The 23,750-nt window shown below is 38.8% G+C and overlaps 6 protein-coding genes across 6 annotated transcripts; 4 read left to right on the top strand and 2 right to left on the bottom strand.

Annotated features, from left to right (window-relative positions):
* Window positions 1-292: 292 nt before the first annotated feature.
* Window positions 293-1,651, bottom strand: PCOAH_00044130 (Uncharacterized protein; the record flags this gene model as incomplete). The annotated part of the gene is made up of 1 exon (XM_020061197.1): window positions 293-1,651. The coding sequence occupies one exon, from the start codon at window positions 1,649-1,651 to the stop codon at window positions 293-295; it is 1,359 nt and encodes a 452-aa protein (XP_019916625.1).
* A 2,417-nt stretch (window positions 1,652-4,068) lies between these two features.
* Window positions 4,069-4,830, top strand: PCOAH_00044140 (Nucleic acid binding protein; the record flags this gene model as incomplete). The annotated part of the gene is made up of 1 exon (XM_020061198.1): window positions 4,069-4,830. The coding sequence occupies one exon, from the start codon at window positions 4,069-4,071 to the stop codon at window positions 4,828-4,830; it is 762 nt and encodes a 253-aa protein (XP_019916496.1).
* A 1,465-nt stretch (window positions 4,831-6,295) lies between these two features.
* PCOAH_00044150 (Calcineurin-like phosphoesterase) lies at window positions 6,296-7,438 on the top strand (the record flags this gene model as incomplete). The annotated part of the gene is made up of 1 exon (XM_020061199.1): window positions 6,296-7,438. The coding sequence occupies one exon, from the start codon at window positions 6,296-6,298 to the stop codon at window positions 7,436-7,438; it is 1,143 nt and encodes a 380-aa protein (XP_019916768.1).
* An 11,622-nt stretch (window positions 7,439-19,060) lies between these two features.
* PCOAH_00044160 (Uncharacterized protein) lies at window positions 19,061-20,124 on the top strand (the record flags this gene model as incomplete). The annotated part of the gene is made up of 3 exons (XM_020061200.1): window positions 19,061-19,129; window positions 19,263-19,511; window positions 19,711-20,124. 3 exons carry the CDS (start codon window positions 19,061-19,063, stop codon window positions 20,122-20,124), a joined length of 732 nt encoding a protein of 243 aa, XP_019917104.1.
* Window positions 20,125-20,772: 648 nt separating this feature from the next.
* Window positions 20,773-21,504, bottom strand: PCOAH_00044170 (Uncharacterized protein; the record flags this gene model as incomplete). Its single annotated transcript, XM_020061201.1, has 1 exon — window positions 20,773-21,504. The coding sequence occupies one exon, from the start codon at window positions 21,502-21,504 to the stop codon at window positions 20,773-20,775; it is 732 nt and encodes a 243-aa protein (XP_019916395.1).
* A 1,314-nt stretch (window positions 21,505-22,818) lies between these two features.
* Window positions 22,819-23,325, top strand: PCOAH_00044180 (Translation initiation factor EF-1; the record flags this gene model as incomplete). The annotated part of the gene is made up of 1 exon (XM_020061202.1): window positions 22,819-23,325. One exon carries the CDS (start codon window positions 22,819-22,821, stop codon window positions 23,323-23,325), a length of 507 nt encoding a protein of 168 aa, XP_019916741.1.
* Window positions 23,326-23,750: the final 425 nt, after the last annotated feature.

Below are 23,750 nucleotides of genomic sequence, written 5' to 3' on the forward strand. Positions count from 1 at the left end.
GAGGAAACAAAAACTTCAATAGTGAGGATAAAAAAAAAAAAAAATTAGAAATATATGTATGGTGACGAATTCGGATTGCTTTTAAAAGATGGAAAATTTAATTAAAGAAATGATATATTCAAAAAATTGTAACAGAGGGGTGTTCAGTGTGGCGGTACACCCCGTTGCGCATATGTTCGGGGACGACGCGATAAGGTCGTATGGTGGGGTTTCCCAAATTGTTTCCTGCATCTTCCAACTACTTCAATGGAATTACTTCAAAGCAACCAATTCCAGGCAACTGCCCCCTGCCCTAGTGCCCGGTCAGGAGGATCACGTACAGCTTAGACAGGAGGACGCCAATCATGGTCCCCAGCACGAAGGCCAAGAAGACGATGTTGGGGGCCAACTTGAGGTACTGCTCCTTCTTGCGCTTTCTGCAGACTTCGGGGATTTTCACAAAAACGGAGTTGGACAAAATTCCGTGACAAAATCCAAAGGAGTAGGATAAGGCCATTAAAAAGTATGAATTGTAAAAAATTGAGCTGTGGTAAATAACTAAAGTGAAAAAAATGGGCAGAAATCCAAGCATGACCAATTTGATAAAGAAAAAGGCAGGGATATTCATCTTCAGAAAGTAGGAATCCAAAAAGTGAACCAACAGGTGTGCTGATGAGTCTCCAAAAAGTAGTAATCCAGACAGCAGTCCCTTCATTTCTTTGCTCGCTTTAATACAAATGGGAAAAACTGTAGGGTAAATCTGAAATGCCATAAAATTTGCTAAAAAGCCAATAATGACGTATTCCCAAACGACAGAAATGGATTTCACAGACTCCACCAAAATCGTCTTATTAATCAGTAATCCCTTATCTTCGTACTTTTCTTTAAGCCGCTCAACAAACGGAAGCTTGTATATTTTTTGCAGAATAAAAAAGGATGTTAGAGCAATGCACGAGAAGACCCCACAAAAAAGGGAAAACATTTTACGGAATTTATTTTCATCGTCTGCGAAGAAGACATAGGCTCCCAGTACGTACAAAATAAATACCACAAATCCGGATAGGGACAATCCACAAACGTACGCTGTGCAGTACTGCTTTCTGAAGAGAACACATATCTTCATCGTAGTCATTTTTATAACACATGCTATTATTGCAAATGGTATAACACTGAAAATAACGATCTTGTGTCCTATGTAGTCGCTCTTGAAATATACCACTAAATATATTAAGGTTAAAAAAAATGTGGAAAGGAGTGGCTGTAACAGGTTCCACTTCAGTCTGTAACTTCCAATCAGGTGTAACAATACACATACAACTATAAACACTATGCTTTCCATTAAGGCAAACTCCGTTATCAGTATATCCTTCACGTTAAATGCCTGTCTGAAATAATCGCCCATTGATACGATTAGGAAGTACGGTGCGTCTGATATAATTGCTATTAGAGCATATGCAATCGAAAGCAACTTGTAGTACGACTCCTCCTCTAGCTCGTCCTTCTTCTCTATGTCATACTCGCCTAGCCCTTCTATATCTACAATGGATTTTTTCTCCGTGTTGCAAACGTCAGCAACTCGCGTCTTCTTGTCTCTGTTTGCAGCTTGGTCCTTGCTGCTGGGATTGTCCAGAGCGCCTTCCGGCTTGTCCAGCCAGACTTCCTGCATGTCCATTTTGCCCACACGGTTCGAGCTTGGTCTGGAAAGTATATAGCGGTATAACGATATGAACCGCTGTGCCCACGTACAGATTTAGCAACAGGGCAGTAGAGTAGTGGCCCGTCCCGCACTACCCCCAATTGCGTTTCCTCTATCTCTACCCCGTGTCTGCACAATTTCACCCACAGGAAAAATTAAAGGGGGAAAAGAACAATCGATGTGTTTTTTCCGGTCCGTCTATGCTTCTAAATCGAAATATGAATTGCGCAGCAGCAGGGGCGCGCAGCAAGGATTACGCCTGGGTGTACGTAACGGATTGTCCATGAGCACTTTGGGGGAGTCTTAATTAAATGAGGACGCACGGAAAGGCGCGCATGCATATATTTACAGCACCTCTGCACGTATTGTGCCCACACGCACATAAACGCGAATGCACGGAGGCCCTCGAAACTAGGTATGCATGCCAATTCTGGCGAGGGAAGTCAGCCCTTCGTGATATTCACTAGAATTGGCTCGCAAAGTACTTCGTCGAAAAAAAGAAAAAAAGTACAAAATCATAAAAAACAAAATAACTTGGATAAGAAACAGATCAACCACCTTTTACTTTGCTAAAAAGGGGAAAGCACATTTCCCATTCCTTCTCGTTTTTGCTTTTGGGAATGTTTCATCGTGCTAGTCGTATTTATATGTATGCCTATAATTATTGCGTCCCTGCAACTACCCTTTGCTAAATTTAAACAGCTTCAGCTTTTACTACCCAGGGTAGTTTACGTATTGACAAAGGTGATATATATTAAAAAGCTAAACAGTGCATGCTTGTAAATATGCCTCTTTAACCTTTTTCTAAACTTTCCTAATGCATTTTTCTACTCGCGCAAGGTGATTTTTTTTTCTTTTTCTTGCCAAAAAAAAAAAAAAAAAAAAAAAAAAGAAATGGAAAATAATTGCCCCTCTCCTCCATGTGGTTCCCAAAAAATTTTGGTTACAAAACGGGACGCGAACGCGCAAATGTATCACCATAACTTTGCACCACCGCAATTGAGTAGCTACATGCAACCGAATAGGATGAAATTTCCTTCCTAGTGGAACTTGTTTTAGAATGCATCATAACCTATTTGAGCGCCACACCGAGATAGATCGACCTTGCATGCAGGAACTTGGTGCATGTTCCCACTGAGGGGTAAATTCAATACGGGGAGAAATTAGTTAAGGCAATGTTGTGCTTTATTTTATTCCCCTCCCCATTTTCCCATTGCCATATACATGACAAGACCAAGAACGATTCTTTCCGTTATATGGTCCACAATTGGAACAGCTCCTTTTATCTGGCTAAAGCGCCATTTATTTTATTACGACCTGCATTGCTCTCTGCAGTAATTGCACTTTGATTCTTTTTTCAGGGTTTCGCTTCCCCAAGGAGAGGCGCTTCACCCTTCCGTTCTACGTAGACCGCTGTGCACGTGGTGTTCGACGTGCCTCTGGTAACATTTCTCCGCAGGTCACATTAAGGAAAACCGGACTTTATGACCCGATTAGCCTTTCGCTCCGTCGGATATGCCTTTCCCTGTCACTCTTAACTTCTCCTAATTTTCCTTTTTTTTTTCTTGGCATATTTGTCCTGCCCATGTTTTCCCTTTTCGAAGGGGACCTAATATTGCTATTGCGCCTTTAACAATACAGCCCAGGGGGCGGGGAATTCTCCCCTACAAAAAAAAAAAAAAATTGTCAAGTACAAAATGGGGACATTTGCTAAGCACATCGATAAACGTAAAGGCCCAACTTTACTTGCATTGGGGACGTGCCATTTTTAAAGGGGCACATAAAATAAATTTAACAATAAAAACGTTACTTATATTTTTACATTTTCGCATGTGCGCAAATTGACATCCCCTATGATAAGCTTCCCCCCGTTTGCCAATAATTAAGCGCGACTCCCCCGGCTGACCGACAATGAGGCAATGTTAATTTGTACGTCGCCTAGCGGCTTCTCAAAATTAATAAAATTCCCCCATTAGCATTTTTACCCTCATATTATTTTTCCCATTCTGCAACGCATTTTTTTTACGTATGTTTTTTTTTTTTTTTTTTGAACAACGGCTGGTTTGGAAGCAACCCTAGCTTTGAGCCATCCTCCGCAGTGAATGCATCATTTTTGCTAGTTAACGTGAACATCTGCGCGAGTTGGAAGAACCTCGAATTGTGACATCCCTTTTTCTGTAAAACGGTAAACCGTTCCTGCGTATACATATCTGCAAGCTCCTCTTGGATTAGTATATACCTATCTAGCCCCCACCCCTAGTTGTGTTTTTATTGCCCAAATGAGCAAAGCATAGGGGCAGCATACGTATGAGTAGAATAAAAGCGGTATGAATAGGTAAGCTGTCCTCCACAAAGCAATTATCCAAAAGTTATGCCCCAAGGTGATAGGCCAAATGACGAAACGGATGCCGAACAAGGCGAGCTCCTCATCGAGGGAGAGCAAAAATGAAAAAAAACAAGCAGAAAAGGAACAGGAAGAACAACCAGATAACGGAAACACAAGAAACATTTTAACCATGGAAAATATTTTGGAGGAAAAAGATAGAGACAACAATAAAAAGGTGAAGAACAAAATAATTTTAAAAAATAAAAAAAACACAAGTAGCACGTTTAACAATAACGAAATGAGAATACTTACCATCCCGAAACATCGCATATCGTCTATAAAAACCAATTGGATGGAATTAATCAAGCCAATTGTTACCCACTTAAAGTTAGAAATACGAATGGTTGGAGATAAAATCCAAGTAAGGACATGCAAACTGACTGAGGATAAAAATAACCTGCAAAAATCTTCAGACTATATAAAGGCATACTTACTTGGATTCACCATTGAAGATTCTTTAGCCCTACTAAGGATAGACGATTTATATATAGAAAGCTTTCAAGTGAAGGATGTAAAAATATTAAAAGGGGACCACCTGTCCAGATGCATTGGCAGAATATGTGGCAGCAACGGGGCAACAAAATATGCCATAGAAAATGCCACCAAAACGAGGATAGTCATAGCAGGAGATAAAATTCATATATTAGGCAGCTTCAACAATATAAAAATGGCTAGATACTCCATCTGTAGTTTAATTCTTGGTTCAACACAGGGTAAAATTTTTAACAAACTTAATATCCTCGCGAAGAGGATGAAGGAGAGGTTTTAGAGGACCGGTCTTTGCGCCTTTCCTTGAGGGGAAATGCGACCCTACACCTCCAATGTGCTCCCCCAATAGGGAGTAAATGCGTAGTGTGAATATGCTACGGTGGATACCCATGAGGAAGGAACCTCCCCCAAGTGGAGGCTGTTCGACGTCTTTACGGACGACTTTTTTTTTCTTAGTTTTTTTTAAAATTTTAACGAATATGCGAAACCCAGTTAAACCTTATTTGATCGTTTTGTAGCATCCGTTCTGAGCGCATGCACGTATGGGGAAGGTGTAGGGGCCTCCCCGCATGTGCGCTTGGTCCATTTCTCGCCCAAGGGAGCATTCATTAAACAGGATAAATGTGAGCACCAATTGGGGGGCAATTTTCCAAATTGGGCAATAACCCCCCGCGCACACGTACAGTCATACCTCCGTATAGTCCAATCTTGAGGACAAAAGGGGGCACATCTACACACACGCAAGTTGGTACAAAAGTGTGCCAACCGAGGTTCATATATGTATATATGACGCTCAGTTATTTTCTTAAATGTCTGTGGACGCGCTGCTAACAGGATGGAACGCTCTGTTGATCTGTGATACTCTTGTGCAAGTTCAAGAGCGCAGGTAACTATACGGTGTAATGTTTTTTTCGCCCGCCCGATTGGTCACGCTTCGCAGAGTTCAAACGAATTGTCACCCCAACGCTCCCGCATACTTCACGGTATGTTTTAAAAAATTGCATCTTCGTTTATTCTGTACTTTTTCTTTTCTTTTTTTTCTTTCCTTTTATTTTCCTTCTTTTCCTTTTTTTTTTTTTTTTTTTCCTTTTATTTTCCTTCTTTTCCTTCTTTTTCTTTTTCCCTTTTTTTTTTAGTTCCAATATTTCATTTTTTTTTTCCGCCCCCGCACAAACGCACCACACTGTGGAACCTGCGTAGTGGGTAGAAAATTGCAAAGTGCAAAACTGGAGGAAAACATGTACCGCACAGACAGTTACACGACATGTAATTATCTTTGGCGAGCTATTTTCCTGTGGGTTGTGTTTTTAAGTTTTTTTGCGGCTGCACACCGGTGTACAGTTTTATAGAAAAGAGTATTGTCCTTTTGTGAAGCCATTATCTGTCAACCTCCCATGGATGCACGCACCCACACATGGTGCCCTCTTATACACACTAATTTTGAACCACGCGCAGGGTACTGTTATCCGTCAGCTAATCGACACGCTTCAGAAATCGTGTCCGTGAAGGGTCTTCCACCCCTCCATGCTGCGAAGTTTCCTGTCGATTAGCGCATTCCCCGTGACGCAGTTTATTTTCCCAGCGGATAGTTGTCATGGTCTAACATTTTTTTATCCTTCTACCTACCACCACCAAGCGCCATTATCGTGTGTGAGGGAAAACCGTCCTACTTGAGCAACCGCGCAAGTTAATACCCCACTGCTCATGCGAGTATGCGTAAGTAGAAGATCGATGGGATACTAAAAATGGGCGCGCTGCGACTGTTGAGGTTGTTGCAGGTTCTGCGGCTGTTGTTGACAGTGATCCAGCCGTTTCTCCCTCCAACTCTTGGCGTATCTGCGAAGGTAACCATCGGCAATCACGCGAAGGACGACTTTTTACTAAAAACATTAGCAATAGACAAAAAGAAACTGGACCCTTCCTACTTCCAAAGGTATGATAACATAAAATGGGAGGGGAAAATAATCGCCATAGGGGACATTCATGGGGACATAGAAAGTCTGAAGTTGATTTTACGACATGCAAATTTAATAAACGAAAATGATGAATGGGTTGCAGAAAATGTATTGCTAGTTCAAGTGGGAGACGTACTAGACAGGGGAATTTATGGTCCATTAATCTATGACTTTCTATTTAAGTTACAGAAGGAGGCACCTTTGAAAAATAGCAAAGTCCTACTAATCATGGGCAATCACGAACAACTAAATCTGTGCGGATATTTCAATTACGTAAATGAGAAAGAAGTGGAAATATTTTTTAAAAATAATTTTAACAACAGGTTGTACCATTTTGTGTCCATTACAGGGGAGTATTTCAAAAAGTTAATTCGCCTACCAGTAATTGCAAAAGTGAACGACATTTTATTTGTTCATGCAGGGATAAGCAAAAAGATTTCTTCACTTAGCTTACACACCATACGGTTAAAGACGAGGCTACAAATTGAGAACATGTGCCAAATTCTCAGTTATGATAAATCCATGAACTACGTAAATAGAGAGGGAGTGCTTTGGTATGACCATATTTCACGAACAGCTCCCTACGATGAAAACGAAGCATGCTCAATTTTATCTCACGTTTTTAACAACTACAAGGCCAAGCATTTAGTCGTAGGACACACTAAGCAGCTGACACATGAAATTAGCTCCTACTGCAATGGTGGTCTTTTTCTCATCGACACTGGGATGAGCCTTTTCATGAACAACGGACAGCCATATCCAAACTACCTCGTCGAGGAAAATGGGATCTTTAAGTCAGTTCACTTGAAGGTTCAGGTAAATAAGAAGAGCAAATATTGCGATTCGTTGGAGATAGAATTGAACAGCCCCAACAAGCAGAGCTTCTGCGTCCACGCTAGGGAAATGCTTTTGTCTACCGCGAGCAAAGGTTGACGCTTCCTCGTTTGGGTTATCAATGGCCCGTTAGCGGCTCTGTTGGCGGCGTTGTTAGGGGCCTGCCCGTAATCTACCAATAGGCTGCGCAACACGTTCTCGGTGATGTATGAACGCCTTTCCAGGTAATGTTCGTAGCCTTTCTCCCCTCCTTTTTTATCTCCGTTTAAAAAGGATGGTGATAAACCTTTGAATTCTGTGTGCTTGCAATTTTGGGAGGAAGAAGAACCTCCCACCGAGGCAAAGGAAGTGAGGGAATATGTATTAGCAGTTGGAGGAGCTTAGAAGTTTTAAGGGGGGGAGTAGGGGAATTTGCGAAATTATTTATTATAATTATTTATTTATATTATTATTTTTTTTTTTTCTCTCTTAACGATTGCGTTAACTCTGCACCCCATGCTCTTTTGCCATATATCGCTCTGCGTTATGCTATATGGTATGTTGTGGCATTTCTTTCTTTTTTCTTTATTTTTTTTTTTTTTCTCTTATTTTTTTTTTTTTTTTTACACCTCCTTTCAATTTTTTTCGCGCATCCTCAATTTTCTGAAGAGGCGCGCACATATGACCCCGCGGGAAGGAGGGAGTAAGGACACATTTTATGAATGTGTGTTTCAACGCGTATGATGGACTACTTTTTTTTTTTTTTTTTTAAAGAAGCGCGCGGTGTGTGGCAACGGGGGAAGTTGAGAAAAAAGGAAGAAAGAAAAAAATATATATATCCGTCTACCCCTCTAAAATTTTTAGGAAAAGAAATGTCATTTTGCTCTCATCACACTGTATAAAATTCGTGGTTATTTATGCTCCCCTCTGGAGGGGGAGCGACATTACATTCATTTAAGTTTCTATATACGATGATAACCTACATTTCTATGTTGTGTTCTTGTGTTGTTGTTTCTCCTTTCTCTTTCTGTGGTAGATGGTCGTGATGGTCGTTCATGATATATAGTAGAAGTGTCTGTAGAACCTTCCGTAGAATATGTTGTTGACATTTCTGTAGAGTCGTCTGTTAAGGTGTCAAAATTCTTTTTAATTGACCTTCTTTTCCTTCTATTTCTACTGTTGTTGCTTCTTCCAAAGAAGGTGCTTTGTACCCAAGGAGGTAAAAGATTATACTAAGAACCGAAAGGGGGAAGTGTGAACATGTATCATATATATATATAAAGCACCCTTTATTCTCTATATATATTTGTGTTCTTTTTAAAATGAAAAAAAGGGAAGAAATATGAGGAAAAAGTATTATTATTCTTTCTATTATCATTGTTATTATAATTATACCTTGTGGAGAAAGAATGCAGTCACTGGTAGTCCGACAACTCCTAGGATGGAAGACACAGCAGCGGTGGTGGCCGTACTTATTCCTTCCGAACATGATAATTTCGCTAACTGACGACTGCAGTATTTTCCATAGTTCTCCTTAAATTTCTTACAATATGTACCATCAGCTGGAGAGGGGGAAGTTCCACTACAGTCCGTTTTCACTTTATCATAAGTTTGAAAAATGTTATTCATATATTCTTTAAGTTCCTCCGTACAGTGGGATCCATTCTTCTGCAGTAGTTGCTTAATAGTTGCGTAGTCTTGAGAATGGTCATATAATTTTTTCATTTTCAAGAAGTTCTCTTTGCTAATGTTATTATAAATAATGTTGCACATACTTGCAGTTCCCTTCTCTCCCAATTTACCATATACTTCATTCATAACGGTTGGGAATGAATTGCCCGCCTTCAATTGCTCCGATATTAAATCACCCAACCAATAATAAAAGTAGTTGCAACGGTCCGCGGACGGTAGATTCCTATTTTGTGTGCCCGCTATTTGAGTTAAATAATACCAGACACTTGCAATTTTACTTACACAGTCGGAAGACTGCACTTTACCTTGTATTGCACTCTGCAGTCCACTTTTTAATGTGATGACAGTGGAATAACTCTTATTATCGTACACGGATGCCTGGAGGCTTAGCTCATCATACGCCTTCTTTGAAGGTAAATTACTCAAATATGGATCCTACGGAAATATAACCAGAGGAATATATATATTCCTATATATTTTTTATTTTTAGCTCCGCTATTGTACACATAAAATAATATATGCACCATGTTTATATGTGTGTATATCAATTCTAAAGAGGAGAGAAGAAATTTTTATTATTGTTGTTGTTTTACTGACCTGGATAAGGGGAGCGGAAGGAGGAGGTGCCTTATGACCCTGGAGTTGGTGAAGTGTTTCACTGTCTTGTAGTTGTTCTTCTCTTGCTTTCTGCTTCGTAGATAGAGCTTCCTGATATTGTTGTGTATATTTTAGATATAAGTTAGTGATGTTGTAAACTGTAACATTATGGCCAGTTCCAGTTCCTACTTCTGATGTGAATGTTAGGGTCAGTGGGTTCTGATCATTTCTTGTTTCAAACTTCTTCTTGAATTCCTGACAATATGAACTGTGTTTGCTCTTACAATCATTACTTACAGCTAGATAAGCTGTGACAGCATTTTGGAGGTGCTTGAAATATGTCTCATCACAAGATTCCTTAGAAGATTTTAGTGTCCCCTTTATATCTTCATAGTCATTAGAGAAGTCGTTCACGGTTTTCCAATAATTGAACATTGTCTTGGTGATGTTATTAGTGTCTTTGTCCCCGTATAGGAGTTTGCAATTCTCGTTAACACCAAACTCTTTCAATGATTTATATATACATTCCATGGTATTTATAAATTTACCACTATTTGTAATTCCCACACCTTTCCATACGATGTCCCCTAACCAATAATACAGGAAGTAACAAGGTGTTTCGTCCTCCGCTTCGACTCCTTTTATGGAGGACACCAAGCACAGGGTCTTCGTTATCTTTTCAGCACTGTCCTTAATTTCTGTACATTCCTCCAGCTTCCCTCTTACAGTTCCTTCTTTATTGTTATATTGACTGCAATTTTCTTGTCCCTCGAACCTGTTATAGTATTTTATCTTAGAGCCTAACTTGCTTAAGTTTTTCTCCTATACAAATAGTCGACATACATGTATATATATTCTCTCTTTTCACACTTTTATTATCACTATACGGTTCGTGATCTATTATTTGTTTAATATTTATGCACTCATTTTTAACAAAGGAAGTTTACCCCTAGGATTGATTGCCTCTCCCCTGCCCTTGCAGCAAGATCCGATGCCTGTGCAGTACACGTCGAATTCAGAAGTTCCTCTGGGTTATATTGCTCATGCTTCCCTTTAAATTCTACACAATATGGATCAGTACTCTCAATATCCTTCTCGCATTCCTCACGCACCTTCTTATATGCAGAGGCAATGGCCTGCAGATAGCTGCTATATTTTTCAGCACACATAGATCCATGAGGCTTTAACAGTGTTTTCAATTCATTATAGTTGTAGCAGTAACCGTACACTACTTTTCTATCTTTGATAATATCTTCACCTATACTATTAGGGTCCGGATTTTTACACCCTTGTGTAGCAAGGAATTCCTCTAATGCTTCGATGACTTGCTGTACTATTCCTGGGAACTGGGAACTCCCGATCTCCTTTATTAAAATGTCCATAACCCAATAATAAAAGAAATTACATTTCTTCTTATATTGTACACCTTCTTCATTATCCATTGTGGACATGCAGCAACATGCTTTTATAATTTTATCCTTATATTTCCCACTATTGGGCCACTGTTTCAACTTCTCTTTTAGGTTTCCTGTAGAGCTTCCATCACAAGAGTCGCAACCTGTTTCAAACTTCTTGTAGAAATGTTCATAGGAAGGTAGCTGATTCAAATCTTCTTTCTATAAATGTAATGGGCAGTGTATGTATACATGTTTCCATGTATATATTTTATACTTGTTAATTTAGTACACTATGCATGAGTTATTATGTGAATAATATTTATGTAGTCAATTTAAATACGAGTGTAACCGGTAAGAATGGTTCTGTAGTTTCTGCGGGTGCTGTTTCGGACATGGTTTATAGGTGTTTGTGTTTGTGTGTGCTCTTTCCTTCATATATAATGTCAATTTTATATGTTATAGAATGTTCATATAATTAGAAGAATAAGTATGAACACCTTGGTTGCTCTATGATCATTAGTACATATAACAAACTTTTTTCTATTCCATGCTCATTTCTTATGGTTCACATGTTAACATACACACACACACACATAAGTATTAAATCAGCACATGCATATATAATTAAGGAAGAAAAATGTAGGAACAACTAGAGTAAGGAAGTAAAATAGAAAAGAGGAAGTGAGCAAATATTTTGTTCTCTCCTTATTTATTTATTACATTATTGTACCCTGTACTTGACTACTCAGAACATTATACTAATATTTATCTTACTTCCCTATTGTATACATGGAAGAACGCAAACTTCTTTCCTTTTGAACAAAATTTCTTCCGGATATATTATTAATTTATATTACTTTACCCTTTTTAAAAAGGGTCATTTATTAAGAATTGTTAATGCAAATAAAGTTCCTATACACACAACACACTCCTCCTCTTCTCCCCATCCACTCTACTATTCATTATTAGGAGCAATTCTTTTTTTTTTCCATTCCTTGGCTCCTTCCTTAGCTCTTTCCTTCCTTCCATTCTCTTTCTGCCATATATGTATATTTCAAGTAGCCAATACAAACGGTATATTATGATAGATGACTTAACGGAGTTCCCTTTTCCTAATTTCATATTATATACCACACCTTCATGTATATCCTTTATTCCTTTTGCTTTTTTCCTTATAATTACATTATAAATAACTTTCTCATGAGGAGTTGATGTGGACCATGCATTACTTAAGCTTCCCCCATTCTTTTTTTTTATGCATATTATATTTTACACAAAAATATGCTCCTACTTTTATATTTTTCCCCATAAATATTACTAACGGGCCTTAAGAAGTTGAGTAACTTTTCGAGGCGTTAAGGAAGTTCAAGAAATTGAAGATAGTTCTATGGGTGTATGGCCTAGGTTTCAGTATTCAGGGGCTAAGCTTTAGGATTTAGTGTTCAGCGTTTAGATTTCAGGGTTTAGTGTATAGGGCCTAAGGTCTAGTATTCCAAGTTTAGGGTTTAGGCTTCCGGCTTTAGGATTTAGCGTTTCAGGGTTTAAAGTATAACATTCAGGGGTTAGGTTAAGAGTGTAGGGTTCAGGCTTCAGGGTTCAGGCTTCAGGGTTTAGGATTCAGAGTTGAGGATCTAGGGTTTAAGGTTCAGGGTTTGGGGTTCAGGGTTTATGGTTTGCGGTTTAGGCTAAGGTCTATAGAAATAGATTTTCGGGTTTAGGTTTGTTGGTTGAAGTTTCAGGCCTTCGGATTCAGGATTTAGAATTCAGGGCTTATGGTTCAGAGTTCAGAGTTCAGAGTTCAGAGTCTAGGCCTTAGGATTTAAGGTTTTGGCTTCAGGACATGAGTGATCTAGTTTCAAGTTTTAGGGTTACGGTTGAGGGTTTATGGTTTAGTGTATAGGGCTCAAGATTTAGAGTTTAGGGCTTAGGTTTTGGTTTTAGGGATTAGGTTTATACTTCAGGGTTTAGTGCTCAGATTTTACTGTTCAGGGCTTCAGGTTTTTAGGTTTTGGGGCTAAGGGTTTAGCGTTCAGGGTTAAGGCTTCAGGGTTTTAGGTTTTGCGGCTATGGGTTTAGCGTTCGGGGTTTAGGATTCAGGATTTAGGTATATAGAAATCGAATTTCGGGTTTCGGATTCAGTGTTTAGTGTTCAGGGTTTATGGTTCAGAGGTTATTTTTCATGATGTAGGGATTAGGGTTCAAGGTTTAGGGTTTTGGGTTCATGGTTTAGGTTTCAGTTTTTATGGGTTTGGTCTTTAAGGTTTAGTGTTCATGGTTCAGTGTTTAGGATTCAGGGTTGAGTATTCAGGGTTTAGGGTTCAGGCTTTAGATTTCAGGGTTTAGGTCTCAGTGTTTAGAGTTCAGGGTTGATGGTTTAGTCTTTAGGGCTCTGTGTTTAGAGTTCAGGGTTGATGGTTTAGTCTTTAGGGCTCAGTGTTTAGAGTTGAGGGCTTAGGTTTTGGTTTTAGGGATTAGGTTCTGGACTTTAGGCTTTATTGTTCAGTGTACAGATTTGAGTGTTCGACATTTAGAGCTAAATATTATACTTCTTTATTTGAAAACCCAAAACTCCAGGAAAATAAACTATAAGCCCTTATCCTTGAAACCTAGACGCTGAATTCTAAATCCTGAAATGTGTACCCAAAATTATAAGCTAGAAACACTTAGCCCCAAAATCTAAAACCATGAAGCCTAAATCCCGGAGCCCTGAAGACTAAACCCTGAGCCCTAAAGACTAAACCATCAACCCTGAACTCTAAACACTCAGCCCTAAACCCTGAAATCTAAAGCCTGAACCCTAAACCCTGAATCCTTAACCCTGAATCCTAAACGCTGAACCTTGAACACTAAACCCGAAAACCAATTCTTATACCCTGAACACTAAAACTAAACCCGAAATCCGATTCTTATACCGTTAAACACTGAACCCTAAACACTAAATCCTGTATCTTTAATTCTTAGTACAATATATATCGCATGCATAAATGAACTATCTATAACATGGTTATGAATGAAGGGTGGGTTTAGAGGTTTTGAAACGAATTCTAGAATGTAATATAAATTAAATAAAGTAAACGTGGAACTCAAATAGTAAAATATATTTTTTGCTTAGAATATTTTTGATGTAATTTTATAGGTGTGATAAAAAAGCAGAAAAGGAGGAAGGTGTGTGAAAATTATTATAGCAATACGATCATAATGGGGAGAGGAAGAGAAAAATTGCATCCCACAAACTATTACAGGAATGTGAGCACACAAAATTTCACTTTTGACGAGAAAATATGTGAGCAGTTATATGTTTTGCTTTATACTTCTTATTTTTGTTTCTCTCTATACTTGTATTATGAGTACATATTCTTCGCTGTATATATGGATCAATGTGCACATTTAAGAGGTTAGGAAAGGAGGGTGATAAGTATTTTGCACATATGATGTGCATAGTGCGCATATATGTAAGTTACACGAATTTCTTATTAGTCCATGAGTATGATTGGGGAAGTATAAATGAAAATTGTGCCATCTGAGGGTTTTGTTTTCGGTTGTTGAGAATTGCGTTCCCTTATATATATAGTAATTACGACTTTGTACACATTTAATAATAGACGCATGGTATATAATATTCATATAGTAATTCCACATGTAAATAATCATTGTACCATCGAATATATATATATATATATATAATAAAGAAGCACAGACAGGAGGGATGTTTACATATGTATTGTGCACATATAAAAAACTTCTAACATGAAGTCGTTCTATATATACAGGAGGACATATATGTATAAGGAACAACTCTCCTGACTCAGAAATTCTCTGTATACAGAGAGATCTACACATATGAACAATGTCAGGAGGGGTAAGAGGAAGAATATTGAAAGGGAAAGGAATGGAATGGAATGAGGGGAAAAAAGATTGATCTGGTCTTTCTTCCCTTCCCTTCCCCTTTCTTCAATATTTACTTCCCCTCTTCCTTACACTAAGAAGGAGCACATATAATACTTTCTATATACATAATATGGTGAAGCATAATATAATAGGAGTGCAAGAATATATATATATTCCACACACTCCTTCCTTCTTTGCCAATTCATTATAGTTGAAGGATCTGAATCCAAAGAGTTTACCTTCATGGACCGATTACTATGATAAATTCGATGATGCTAATGAGAATGAATGTGGCTCCATTGTGGACGGGTACAAGAAATTGAAGAGTACATTGGAAGATAAATTAAATGCATACTTAGGGCTTAAGGCTCTGGCGGGGACGTTTACGAAGGCCTACTGTAGAGCATGTACAATGAAGAAAGACAGTCCGCAAGATAATACAGCTTGTCATTTTTTTCATCATTGGTTGGGGAAGGAAATCACCGTAGATGAATATAAGAATAAGTTATCAGGCATAGTGGGCAAAATTTACGAAGCTCTAGGGAGTTTTTTCAGTGGTAATATGTGTAATATTATATACAAAGATATTGACAATGACGAAGACCTCTTCAAGCACAGGAAGGAAGTATTCGATTATTATTACAATTATACGGATGTAAAGCAGTATTTAGAGCAGAATACCCCTGAATGTGAGGAAAATTGGCTATCTTACAGGTATAACATAGATGAGGCATGTGAAAAAGTGAAAAAATATTGCGCACCAACAGGGGAAGGTATTGGTGATGAATATTGTTCCTGGTTTAATGATGAAAAAGTGAGGGAAGGTAAAGATTACTGTGATCCGAATGAACTATCAAAGTTAAAGTGCAAGGAACAGGAGAAACCTTCCCCAGATGTTAGGATCGGTCGGGAAAATTCTCAGTTTACGGGGGGCACCCAGCTTCCCTCTCGTGATTCTATGGTGGATGCGAAAGAAGTGTTGGAGGTTCGCCATTTTCCGTGTTCTACGTCGATGAATTAATATGTGTATACACATATAATATTTTTATCTACCATGGTGTAAAAAATTGGAAAGGAAGGGGGGTTAGGGGTCTATATATAAAATCATATATATTTTCCTGAATTACATCTGTAGGATGATCCTCTAAAGAATTTACCCTCAAAGGGAAGTTTGTACCGTCCACTTAATTGGGAACATATACATACTGATTGTGATAATGAAACTGAGAGGGAAAATGTGCAGCGGAAATTAAAACAATGTCCCAAGGATGAAGCATATGCTAAGAAGATTACAGGGGCATGGTGCTACGTAGATAAAGAATTAAAGAAGGGGAATTCTGAGGATAAATTTTGCGCTTTATTATATTTTTGGATGGGAAATATAGTTTCCAGTGAATTATGTGACCGCAGTTATTTTTCTGAACATATGAAGAATATTTACGATGAATTGAAGGGTATGGGAATTGAAAATACATGTGAAAATATGGATAAAGATAAAAGTGTAGACGGGCACACTTTCTCCAATATGAAAACAGTATATGAATACTTTGAAGATTTTTCAACTCTGCAAACTCATTTAGGGAAATATAAAAAAGATTGTGATTCTGCGTATAAGGAACATATACAAAAAATTACTGAAGCATGTGATGCTATAAGACCAAAATGCCAAGGAAGAAATAATGATGGTGATCCACTTTGTACATGGTTTAATAAACAGAAAAATAAGGATTACTGTAATACGGAAAAACTTAAAGAACTACAGTGTAATACAGGAACTACCCGAGTTCGCACAGCAGCCGAACTGCACCAGAGTGTTCATGGGGGAGAGACTTTGTCAGCAGGAACCAGGAGTAGGACAAATCTACCGTCCACAACGGGCACCACCTCCCCCGGTAGTGTTGTCACCACTGCTGTGTCCACTATACTTCCTACAGCTGGATTACCAGCACTGGCGTACCTTTTATACAAAGTAATAAATTATAATAGAACTGTATATATGATATATATATATATATATATACTATATATTATATACTATATATATATTTCCTTACCGCACGCCCCACCTTCTTCCATAGTATGATCTTTTACCTTCTGGAATAAAGAACTCCTTCTTTGGAGGAGGAGGAAAAAATAGAAGTGGCAAGAGCAGAAGAAAGGGACGATCAGCAGGGCCTACTTTTAGTACTTTGACAGTAGACACATCTATAGCAGCCTCAACGTATGATTCAATGGACGGTTCAACAACAATAGGCTCGTCATCCAATTTAACAACAACAGCAGCACCTGCAACAGTAGATAGTTCTACTATAGATGATGGTACATGGAGGCCAATATCCAGAGGAAGGAACAATAATAATGCACGGCAGAAAAATATACGTTACCAACGTATGTGATGGAACACATTATGTCATATATAAGAACTGCAATGTAAAACAGCATACACATATTATTAAATGTAGAACAACACAACACACACATTGTAGAACACATATTGTGCAATGTAACGTCGTATATGGAACAACTGGAAAAGGACTGTTCCTTTTACGCATTCTACTAGTACTGTGGCTCTATTATTTTATGTGTATTCATTCATTATTATTAGTGTTTCTATGTAAATGTTCGCACATATATGTACTTTCATATTATCGTTCACACATTCACAATACTTTCATCATGCAATAAAAACTTGCTTATTTGCACCACTCAATTCTTAATGAAATGTTATTTTATACCATATTAAACATATTTCTCAAATTAATCCCTTTATTTTGGAACATCCTAACTACGTAGCTAAATATAATAAAAGGTGTGTCAGCCATTTCAATTAGAAGTACTTCATCTGCCCATTACTATATTTTGTTCATGTTTCATGTTATTTCTTTAATACTTACATATATGTGTATAGAATCGTACAAAAATTTAAGAAGTCAAAATTCCCTGATTAATTCTTTTCCTTTTGGTAACAGAAGCAACACACACTCATCATACTCTTCCCTTCTAAATTCAAAGAGGTTCTCTATCTAATTTACATTAATCACGCACACTACTTTTTTTACCTAAATGATATATTATTCAAAATATGCACTCTCTTTATAAAGAAGAAAAAAAAAAAAAAGAAAGAAAAAAAGGAAAGAGTGAGTGCGTAAATGCATCAGTGCGGGGGGGGTGGGATTTCGCACTTATGTTTAGGGTTTTAGGGTGTAAAGACAACAATGTGGCCTGGTGTTTATCTGTTCTAAGGTGTAAGAACAACAATATGGCCTGGTATTTAGCTGTTCGAGGGTATAAGAACAACAATGTGGCCTGATGTTTAGCCGTTTTAGGGTGTAAAGACAACAATGTGGCCCAATGTTTAGCTGTTTCAGGGTGTGAGGTGAACAATGTGGTCTGGTCTTTAGCTGTTTTAGGGACGGATATCCATCTAAACTATGCATACAAAAAAAAAAAAAAAAAAAAAAAGAAGGAAAAAGAAAACGAAAGAAGAAAAAGAAAAGAAGAAGAAAAAAAAAAAGAATGAAAGAAAAAAAAAAAGGAAAAGAGAAGAAAAAGAAAGAAGAAAGAACGGAAAAAATTAGAAAAAAAAATAAGGAAAGAAGAAAAAATGGAATGAACAAAAAAAAAAAAAGTTAGAAAAAAAAGGAAGAAAAAGGAATAAAGGAATAGAGAAAAAAAAAAAAAAAAAAGAGTGAATGAATGAGTGTAGGTTTTCGCACTTAAGGTGTAAGGTTCCGGTTTTAGGGTAAGGAAGTTTGCGAAGTTATGGGAACTGAAGAGTGTTAGGTATAAGAACAAAAATGTGGCCTGGTATTTAGCTGTTTCAGGGTATTAGGGGAGGTAGAAAAAAAAAAAAAAAAAGAAAGAAATATGACAGTAGCACCAGTAATGAAACAAAATAGCTGTAAAAGTGAAACACCATATAATCGAGCAAAATAACACCATGTAAGGAGTCTTTCCTTGGTCCCTCACTCCTTGCGAGAGAGTGAAAATTAAAAAAAACTTTTCCTTCTTACCATTAACAAGTTTGCCGCAACGCTTCTGGTAGCTTCCTCCACTCGGAGCTGCCTCCCCCCTTTTTTTTTTTTTTTTTTTTTTGGCTACGCACTTATGCCGCCAAGTGTGAACTTCCCCAAAGGACGAAGCAGACAACTCGCCCAGCTAGAAAACAATGAGAGCAACGCCCTTGTGGATAATAAGCTCCTTTTTCGCATTTGCGTTCGCACATGCTCTTGAAAATGTACAGCTGAAGATGGGATCCCCGCCATGCAAAAACAAGCATTACAAACATATATGTGTGTGTACAAAGGGGCGCGTGCATAAAATTTTCCCAATCACTCTAATCCACCCTCTTCCAACCGTCCTCTTCGCAGGAAGTGAAACAAGAAATTGCAGTTATCCACAAGAGCGTCCTGAAGAAGGTGCCGCTAAAAACGTGGCTCGACTTAGTGAATGACTCCATCCGTGTGATAATCGAAGCAAATAGTTTAAAAAACCAAAAACTGCGGGAGCAAGATTTGGTTATTTGGAACAATGGCAAGCGTATGAATGAGAAATATTTTAACTCGGATCACTTCCAAAGGGGAAATAAAAATGTGTATGTCTTTTTGATGGGCGGCCAGGTAAGGGTGTGGCAGGATGCACCATCGCAAGAGTTACCTCGAGCAGACCACAGTTGGGTCAGTTGCATCCTTCCTCTGTATTCGCCTACCACCCTGCGCACCACCAACAAGGACAACGACGAACCTCCCTTTTCCTGTGTCTCTCCCCTCATCTGCCTTTTTCCCATTTTTCCTTCTTCCCTTCTTTGCCTCTCCCCAGATTACGGCGGCAAACTGCTTCACCGCGGAGAACATTTACAACACTTTCGCGGAGCAAGTTACCAAATACATAGGTGTGATAAAAAAATACTTGCACCTGGACGACAACGCCAGCGAAGAATGGACATCCATGGAGGAGCTCCTGCTACTTTTATTGAAGTCCAAGGAGCTCAGGGACATGGTTGTTCGTATCAAAACGGACGAGCATATCGAGGCCGTGAGGCAGAAGATCCTGGAACTAACACAGAAAAATAAAAACTACCAAATTTTCTTTGACATTCTGAAGGAACACAAAATAGTTTACAACATCCTCGACAGCAAGGTCAAGTGGAGGACCTTCGTGAAGGAGAATCTCGGCAATTTGAAAAAGTTGCTGGAGCCCTACTACGCCAATGTGCCGGCGGACGAGTTGTAAGGTGGGGGCGGCGACAGTGATAGTGACTGTGATGGTTGCTGCGGTGGTAATCGTAATCGTGGTGGCTCGTACTCAGCACCTGGCAGGCAATACATTCCGTGCACCCGAATTATAACTGTCTTCTTTTTTAATTTGTATAGTCCGCAAAACTTTTTGAACAACTTAAAAGTAGGCTTAAAAAAAAAAAAAAATGTCCGTTATTTGGTTCACCCCTCATGAGGAACAGCCCCCTTGCATGTGCAAAATTGTAAAAAAAGAAATTTATCATTTTATTTTATTCTTCTTTAAATAATTTTGCTTGCACATTGCCCCTGCGAAGGCGAAAAGCCACTTGAACAATTCGAGCCACTCGAATCAAAAGTTCAGGGAAAAGGACAGCTCCCAATTAGCAAACGTTTGGGTGGCGCACCATTGGGACGACTTTTTTTCTCTTTCTTTTTTTTGTGATAAGTGATCTGGGTGGGGAGACCCCTCCTTCGCTTCCTTTTAAATTATAAAATGTCGCTTAAGTGAAAATACAAAAAAAAAAAAAAATATATATATATAACTGATCAAAGGCAAAGGCCCTGCAGCTGAAGGTAGCCTCCGCCACGTAGTGTACCCATCGGGTGCTGCAAACATAACGATGCAACAAAGACCCGTACAAATCTACCTTAACATAAAAAAAAGGAAAATAAACGAGGCAACAATAATGGCGAGGATAATTTTCCGCTTGGTAGTATAGTACCTGATATTTTTTATAATTTTCTGTATTTTGGGTAGCTGCTCATTTAGGAAGTTAATTTTTTTCATTTGCTGTGTGATTGCATTATTTTGTAACTTCAGCTTCCAGTTGGTTTCCTGGCCAATGGAAATTATATTGTCCAGTTCGCTGATCGAATGCTGCAGAGCAGTTCTCTCCTTGATAACGTGATTTATTTCATTATGTTTGTACACCACAGATGAGCAATCCTTCTGTGTGTAAAAATTAATCCTGTTGTGTGCACATATTTTGTCAAACATATTTTTAAGGCTCTGTAACTGAATTTTAAATTTATCGAAAATGCTCAGATATCTGGAAATTTCCAAAACGTACGTCTTATTTTGGCTAAAATGATTTTTCATTACATCCAAAGTTTGTACTCCATTTTGGTACAAACTTTCCAATTCGTTTATTTTTTTTTTATTGTTGGAAAAAAATTCTGAAGGGCAATCTGTGTGTGTACTCCTTTTCAGCCTATCATTTTCGTAGCTGTTTATGTTTTCCTTAAGTTCGCTAAGCCACTGCTCAAAATTTATTTGTATGCTCCGAATGCTCTTTTTATATTCTCTATACCTTACCCCTTCGTTGTAATCGCTGGTGTGGTCTTGGTCGCCCAGGACGCTGTACTTTTTCTTCATTGTGTTTGCTTCACGGGTGACCTGGGCCTGCACATCTGCGTTGTGTCTGTATAACGTCTACTTAACGTCTCCGTCACGGTTACGCCACGCCTGCTTCACTTGAGCGACCGCTTCCACACACGCACAGACGGCTTTCTCTCCTCTGCTCGCATCTCCTTGCTGCCGCTGCAGGACCAACAACCATGTCATCCTCGTGCCGAACTACAATTCTTGCTACCATGGACTTGTAGCAAAATAGAGTCAGTCGTGGCAATAGGGTAATCACGTGAGGCTAGACTTGTGTCCTCAAGTGCCTTCTCCTCCCTTTCACATATTTTAAAGCAACTCCCGCGAGGATTAGGCCAGCTAAGGGGAAAAAAAAAAAATTCGCGCAAAATGGAGCTTCCCTTTGCTTATTTTTTATTGTATAAACTTAAAAGGGAAAAAAAAAAAAAAATACTTACCTCCCTATTGCTACGCATTGCATATGCAAAAATAAAAGTTACACAAATATAACAAGTGCCTGGTGAAAGAATGTCCTGCGCGAATGCACTTTTTTTTTTTTCTTTTATCACGCTTGGGAGAGCGGAAAATGCCCACTTTGGAAAGCCTTCATCGGGGCGTGCATACCCTAACGAGTGAAATCATCCAGCGCAGCCGCGCGTTGTACACTTCTGCGCATTAATGAGGAAGCCTCCCCGGTGGACACGAGCGAGTTGTGCTTCCCCGATTAGCAGTGACTCCAATACGTGTGAGTTAATAATACAAAGAAGTGACTCCTCAGCAGAGTGTACACCCCTAAGAAAGGTAACAATTTGTTAACAAAAAAAAAAAAAAAAAAAAAATGCTAACACGGATGGGCAAAACGTTATCACCCTTTACCCAAAAGTACAATTGGTAATTTAAAAGTTGTAAGAAATTATAAAATCGGCAAGCGGAAAGAGGACCTCTTCTCGTGCGGAAATGCCCTTCCCACCGTTACAACACCGTAAAATTTGATGCGAATGCGCGTATTACGACGCAGTTATAACGATACCGGAGAACATCCAGAAGAAAATGCGACACTAATAAGGAGCAAACACACAAAAGAATATTATCATTTTATTGTCATTCTGAGAATTGTCCTAATCTCACTTTGTGGCCATCACAGACGCAGGGCTTGCTCTCCCCTCCCCGATGTGTTAACACAAAAAATACACGATTTTACAAAAACGAATCCAATAAGAATGACCGGATAACATACTCCAGATGAAAAAAATATGCTAACCGTATTGGTGCACATCCAAGCAGTACCATCCCTATGCCACCCCCCTCAACAATTTTGTCAATTCCCTTATGTACAGAACAGCCCTGCTGCCCCTTCTTACCCTCCTCGTGTATGCCGCCCTCTATTTCACCCAAGCAGTGACCAGGCAGAGCAATTTATTTTTAACCCCAGTGTGTAACAAAGTAGAGACGCACAAAACGAACTATGGATCGCCCATCAGCGTGAACAGGTGGACCCCATGGAGGAAGACAACTAGGCGAATTCCCCGTAGGAACGCTAATGTAATATATAACAGGGTTAAGGATAGCCACGTTGTAAAGGAAGGGGAAAGTGATACCATCGAAATGAACGGAGTAGTGGACCAATGTCTAGCCAACACGAACTTTGTTGTTCGAATTCCAAATGGAGAAACCTTCTTATGTTTCATCTCAGGAAAATTGAGAATCAATAAGGTGAAAATTAACCTGGGGGATATGGTAAAGATACAGATACATAAGTTGAACTTTGAGAAGCGCAGGGGGAAAATTGTGTTCAGGTATTTGCAGCACGCCGCACTGGGGGGTAAGAAGTGGTGAAGGGGAGGATTTCTATTACGGGGCGCAGGAAAATCGCCCCGACATAATTACGCACCCTGCATCGCTACTGTTTAGTATGTAAATATTCTCCACCCCAGGGGAATCACTCACATGGTGCACTTTTTTTTTTTTTTTTTTTTTCATTCCTAGCATTTTGTTAGTTCGGTTGGGTATCACCCCATTAGCCGCATAGGTGCAGTCCACTTTGCTATTACCTCCATTTGTTATTTTTTTTACCCGCACACCTCATGTGTTAGTTTATTTTCCGTGGGGGACATAGAAAAAGAGCTCCACCCAGGGAGATGCTCCCCCCCTCTGACTGGAACCCCCCGAAAGAAGGAACCTCACCCAAACGCATTTACATAAAAATATTAAAATTCCGTTTTGTCTTAAATGGGTAATAGGAGGATGGACAAAGCGGAATG

The sequence above is a fragment of the Plasmodium coatneyi genome, chromosome 12 (assembly GCF_001680005.1).
Source record: "Plasmodium coatneyi strain Hackeri chromosome 12, complete sequence".
NCBI classification, from domain to species: Eukaryota; Apicomplexa; class Aconoidasida; order Haemosporida; family Plasmodiidae; genus Plasmodium; species Plasmodium coatneyi.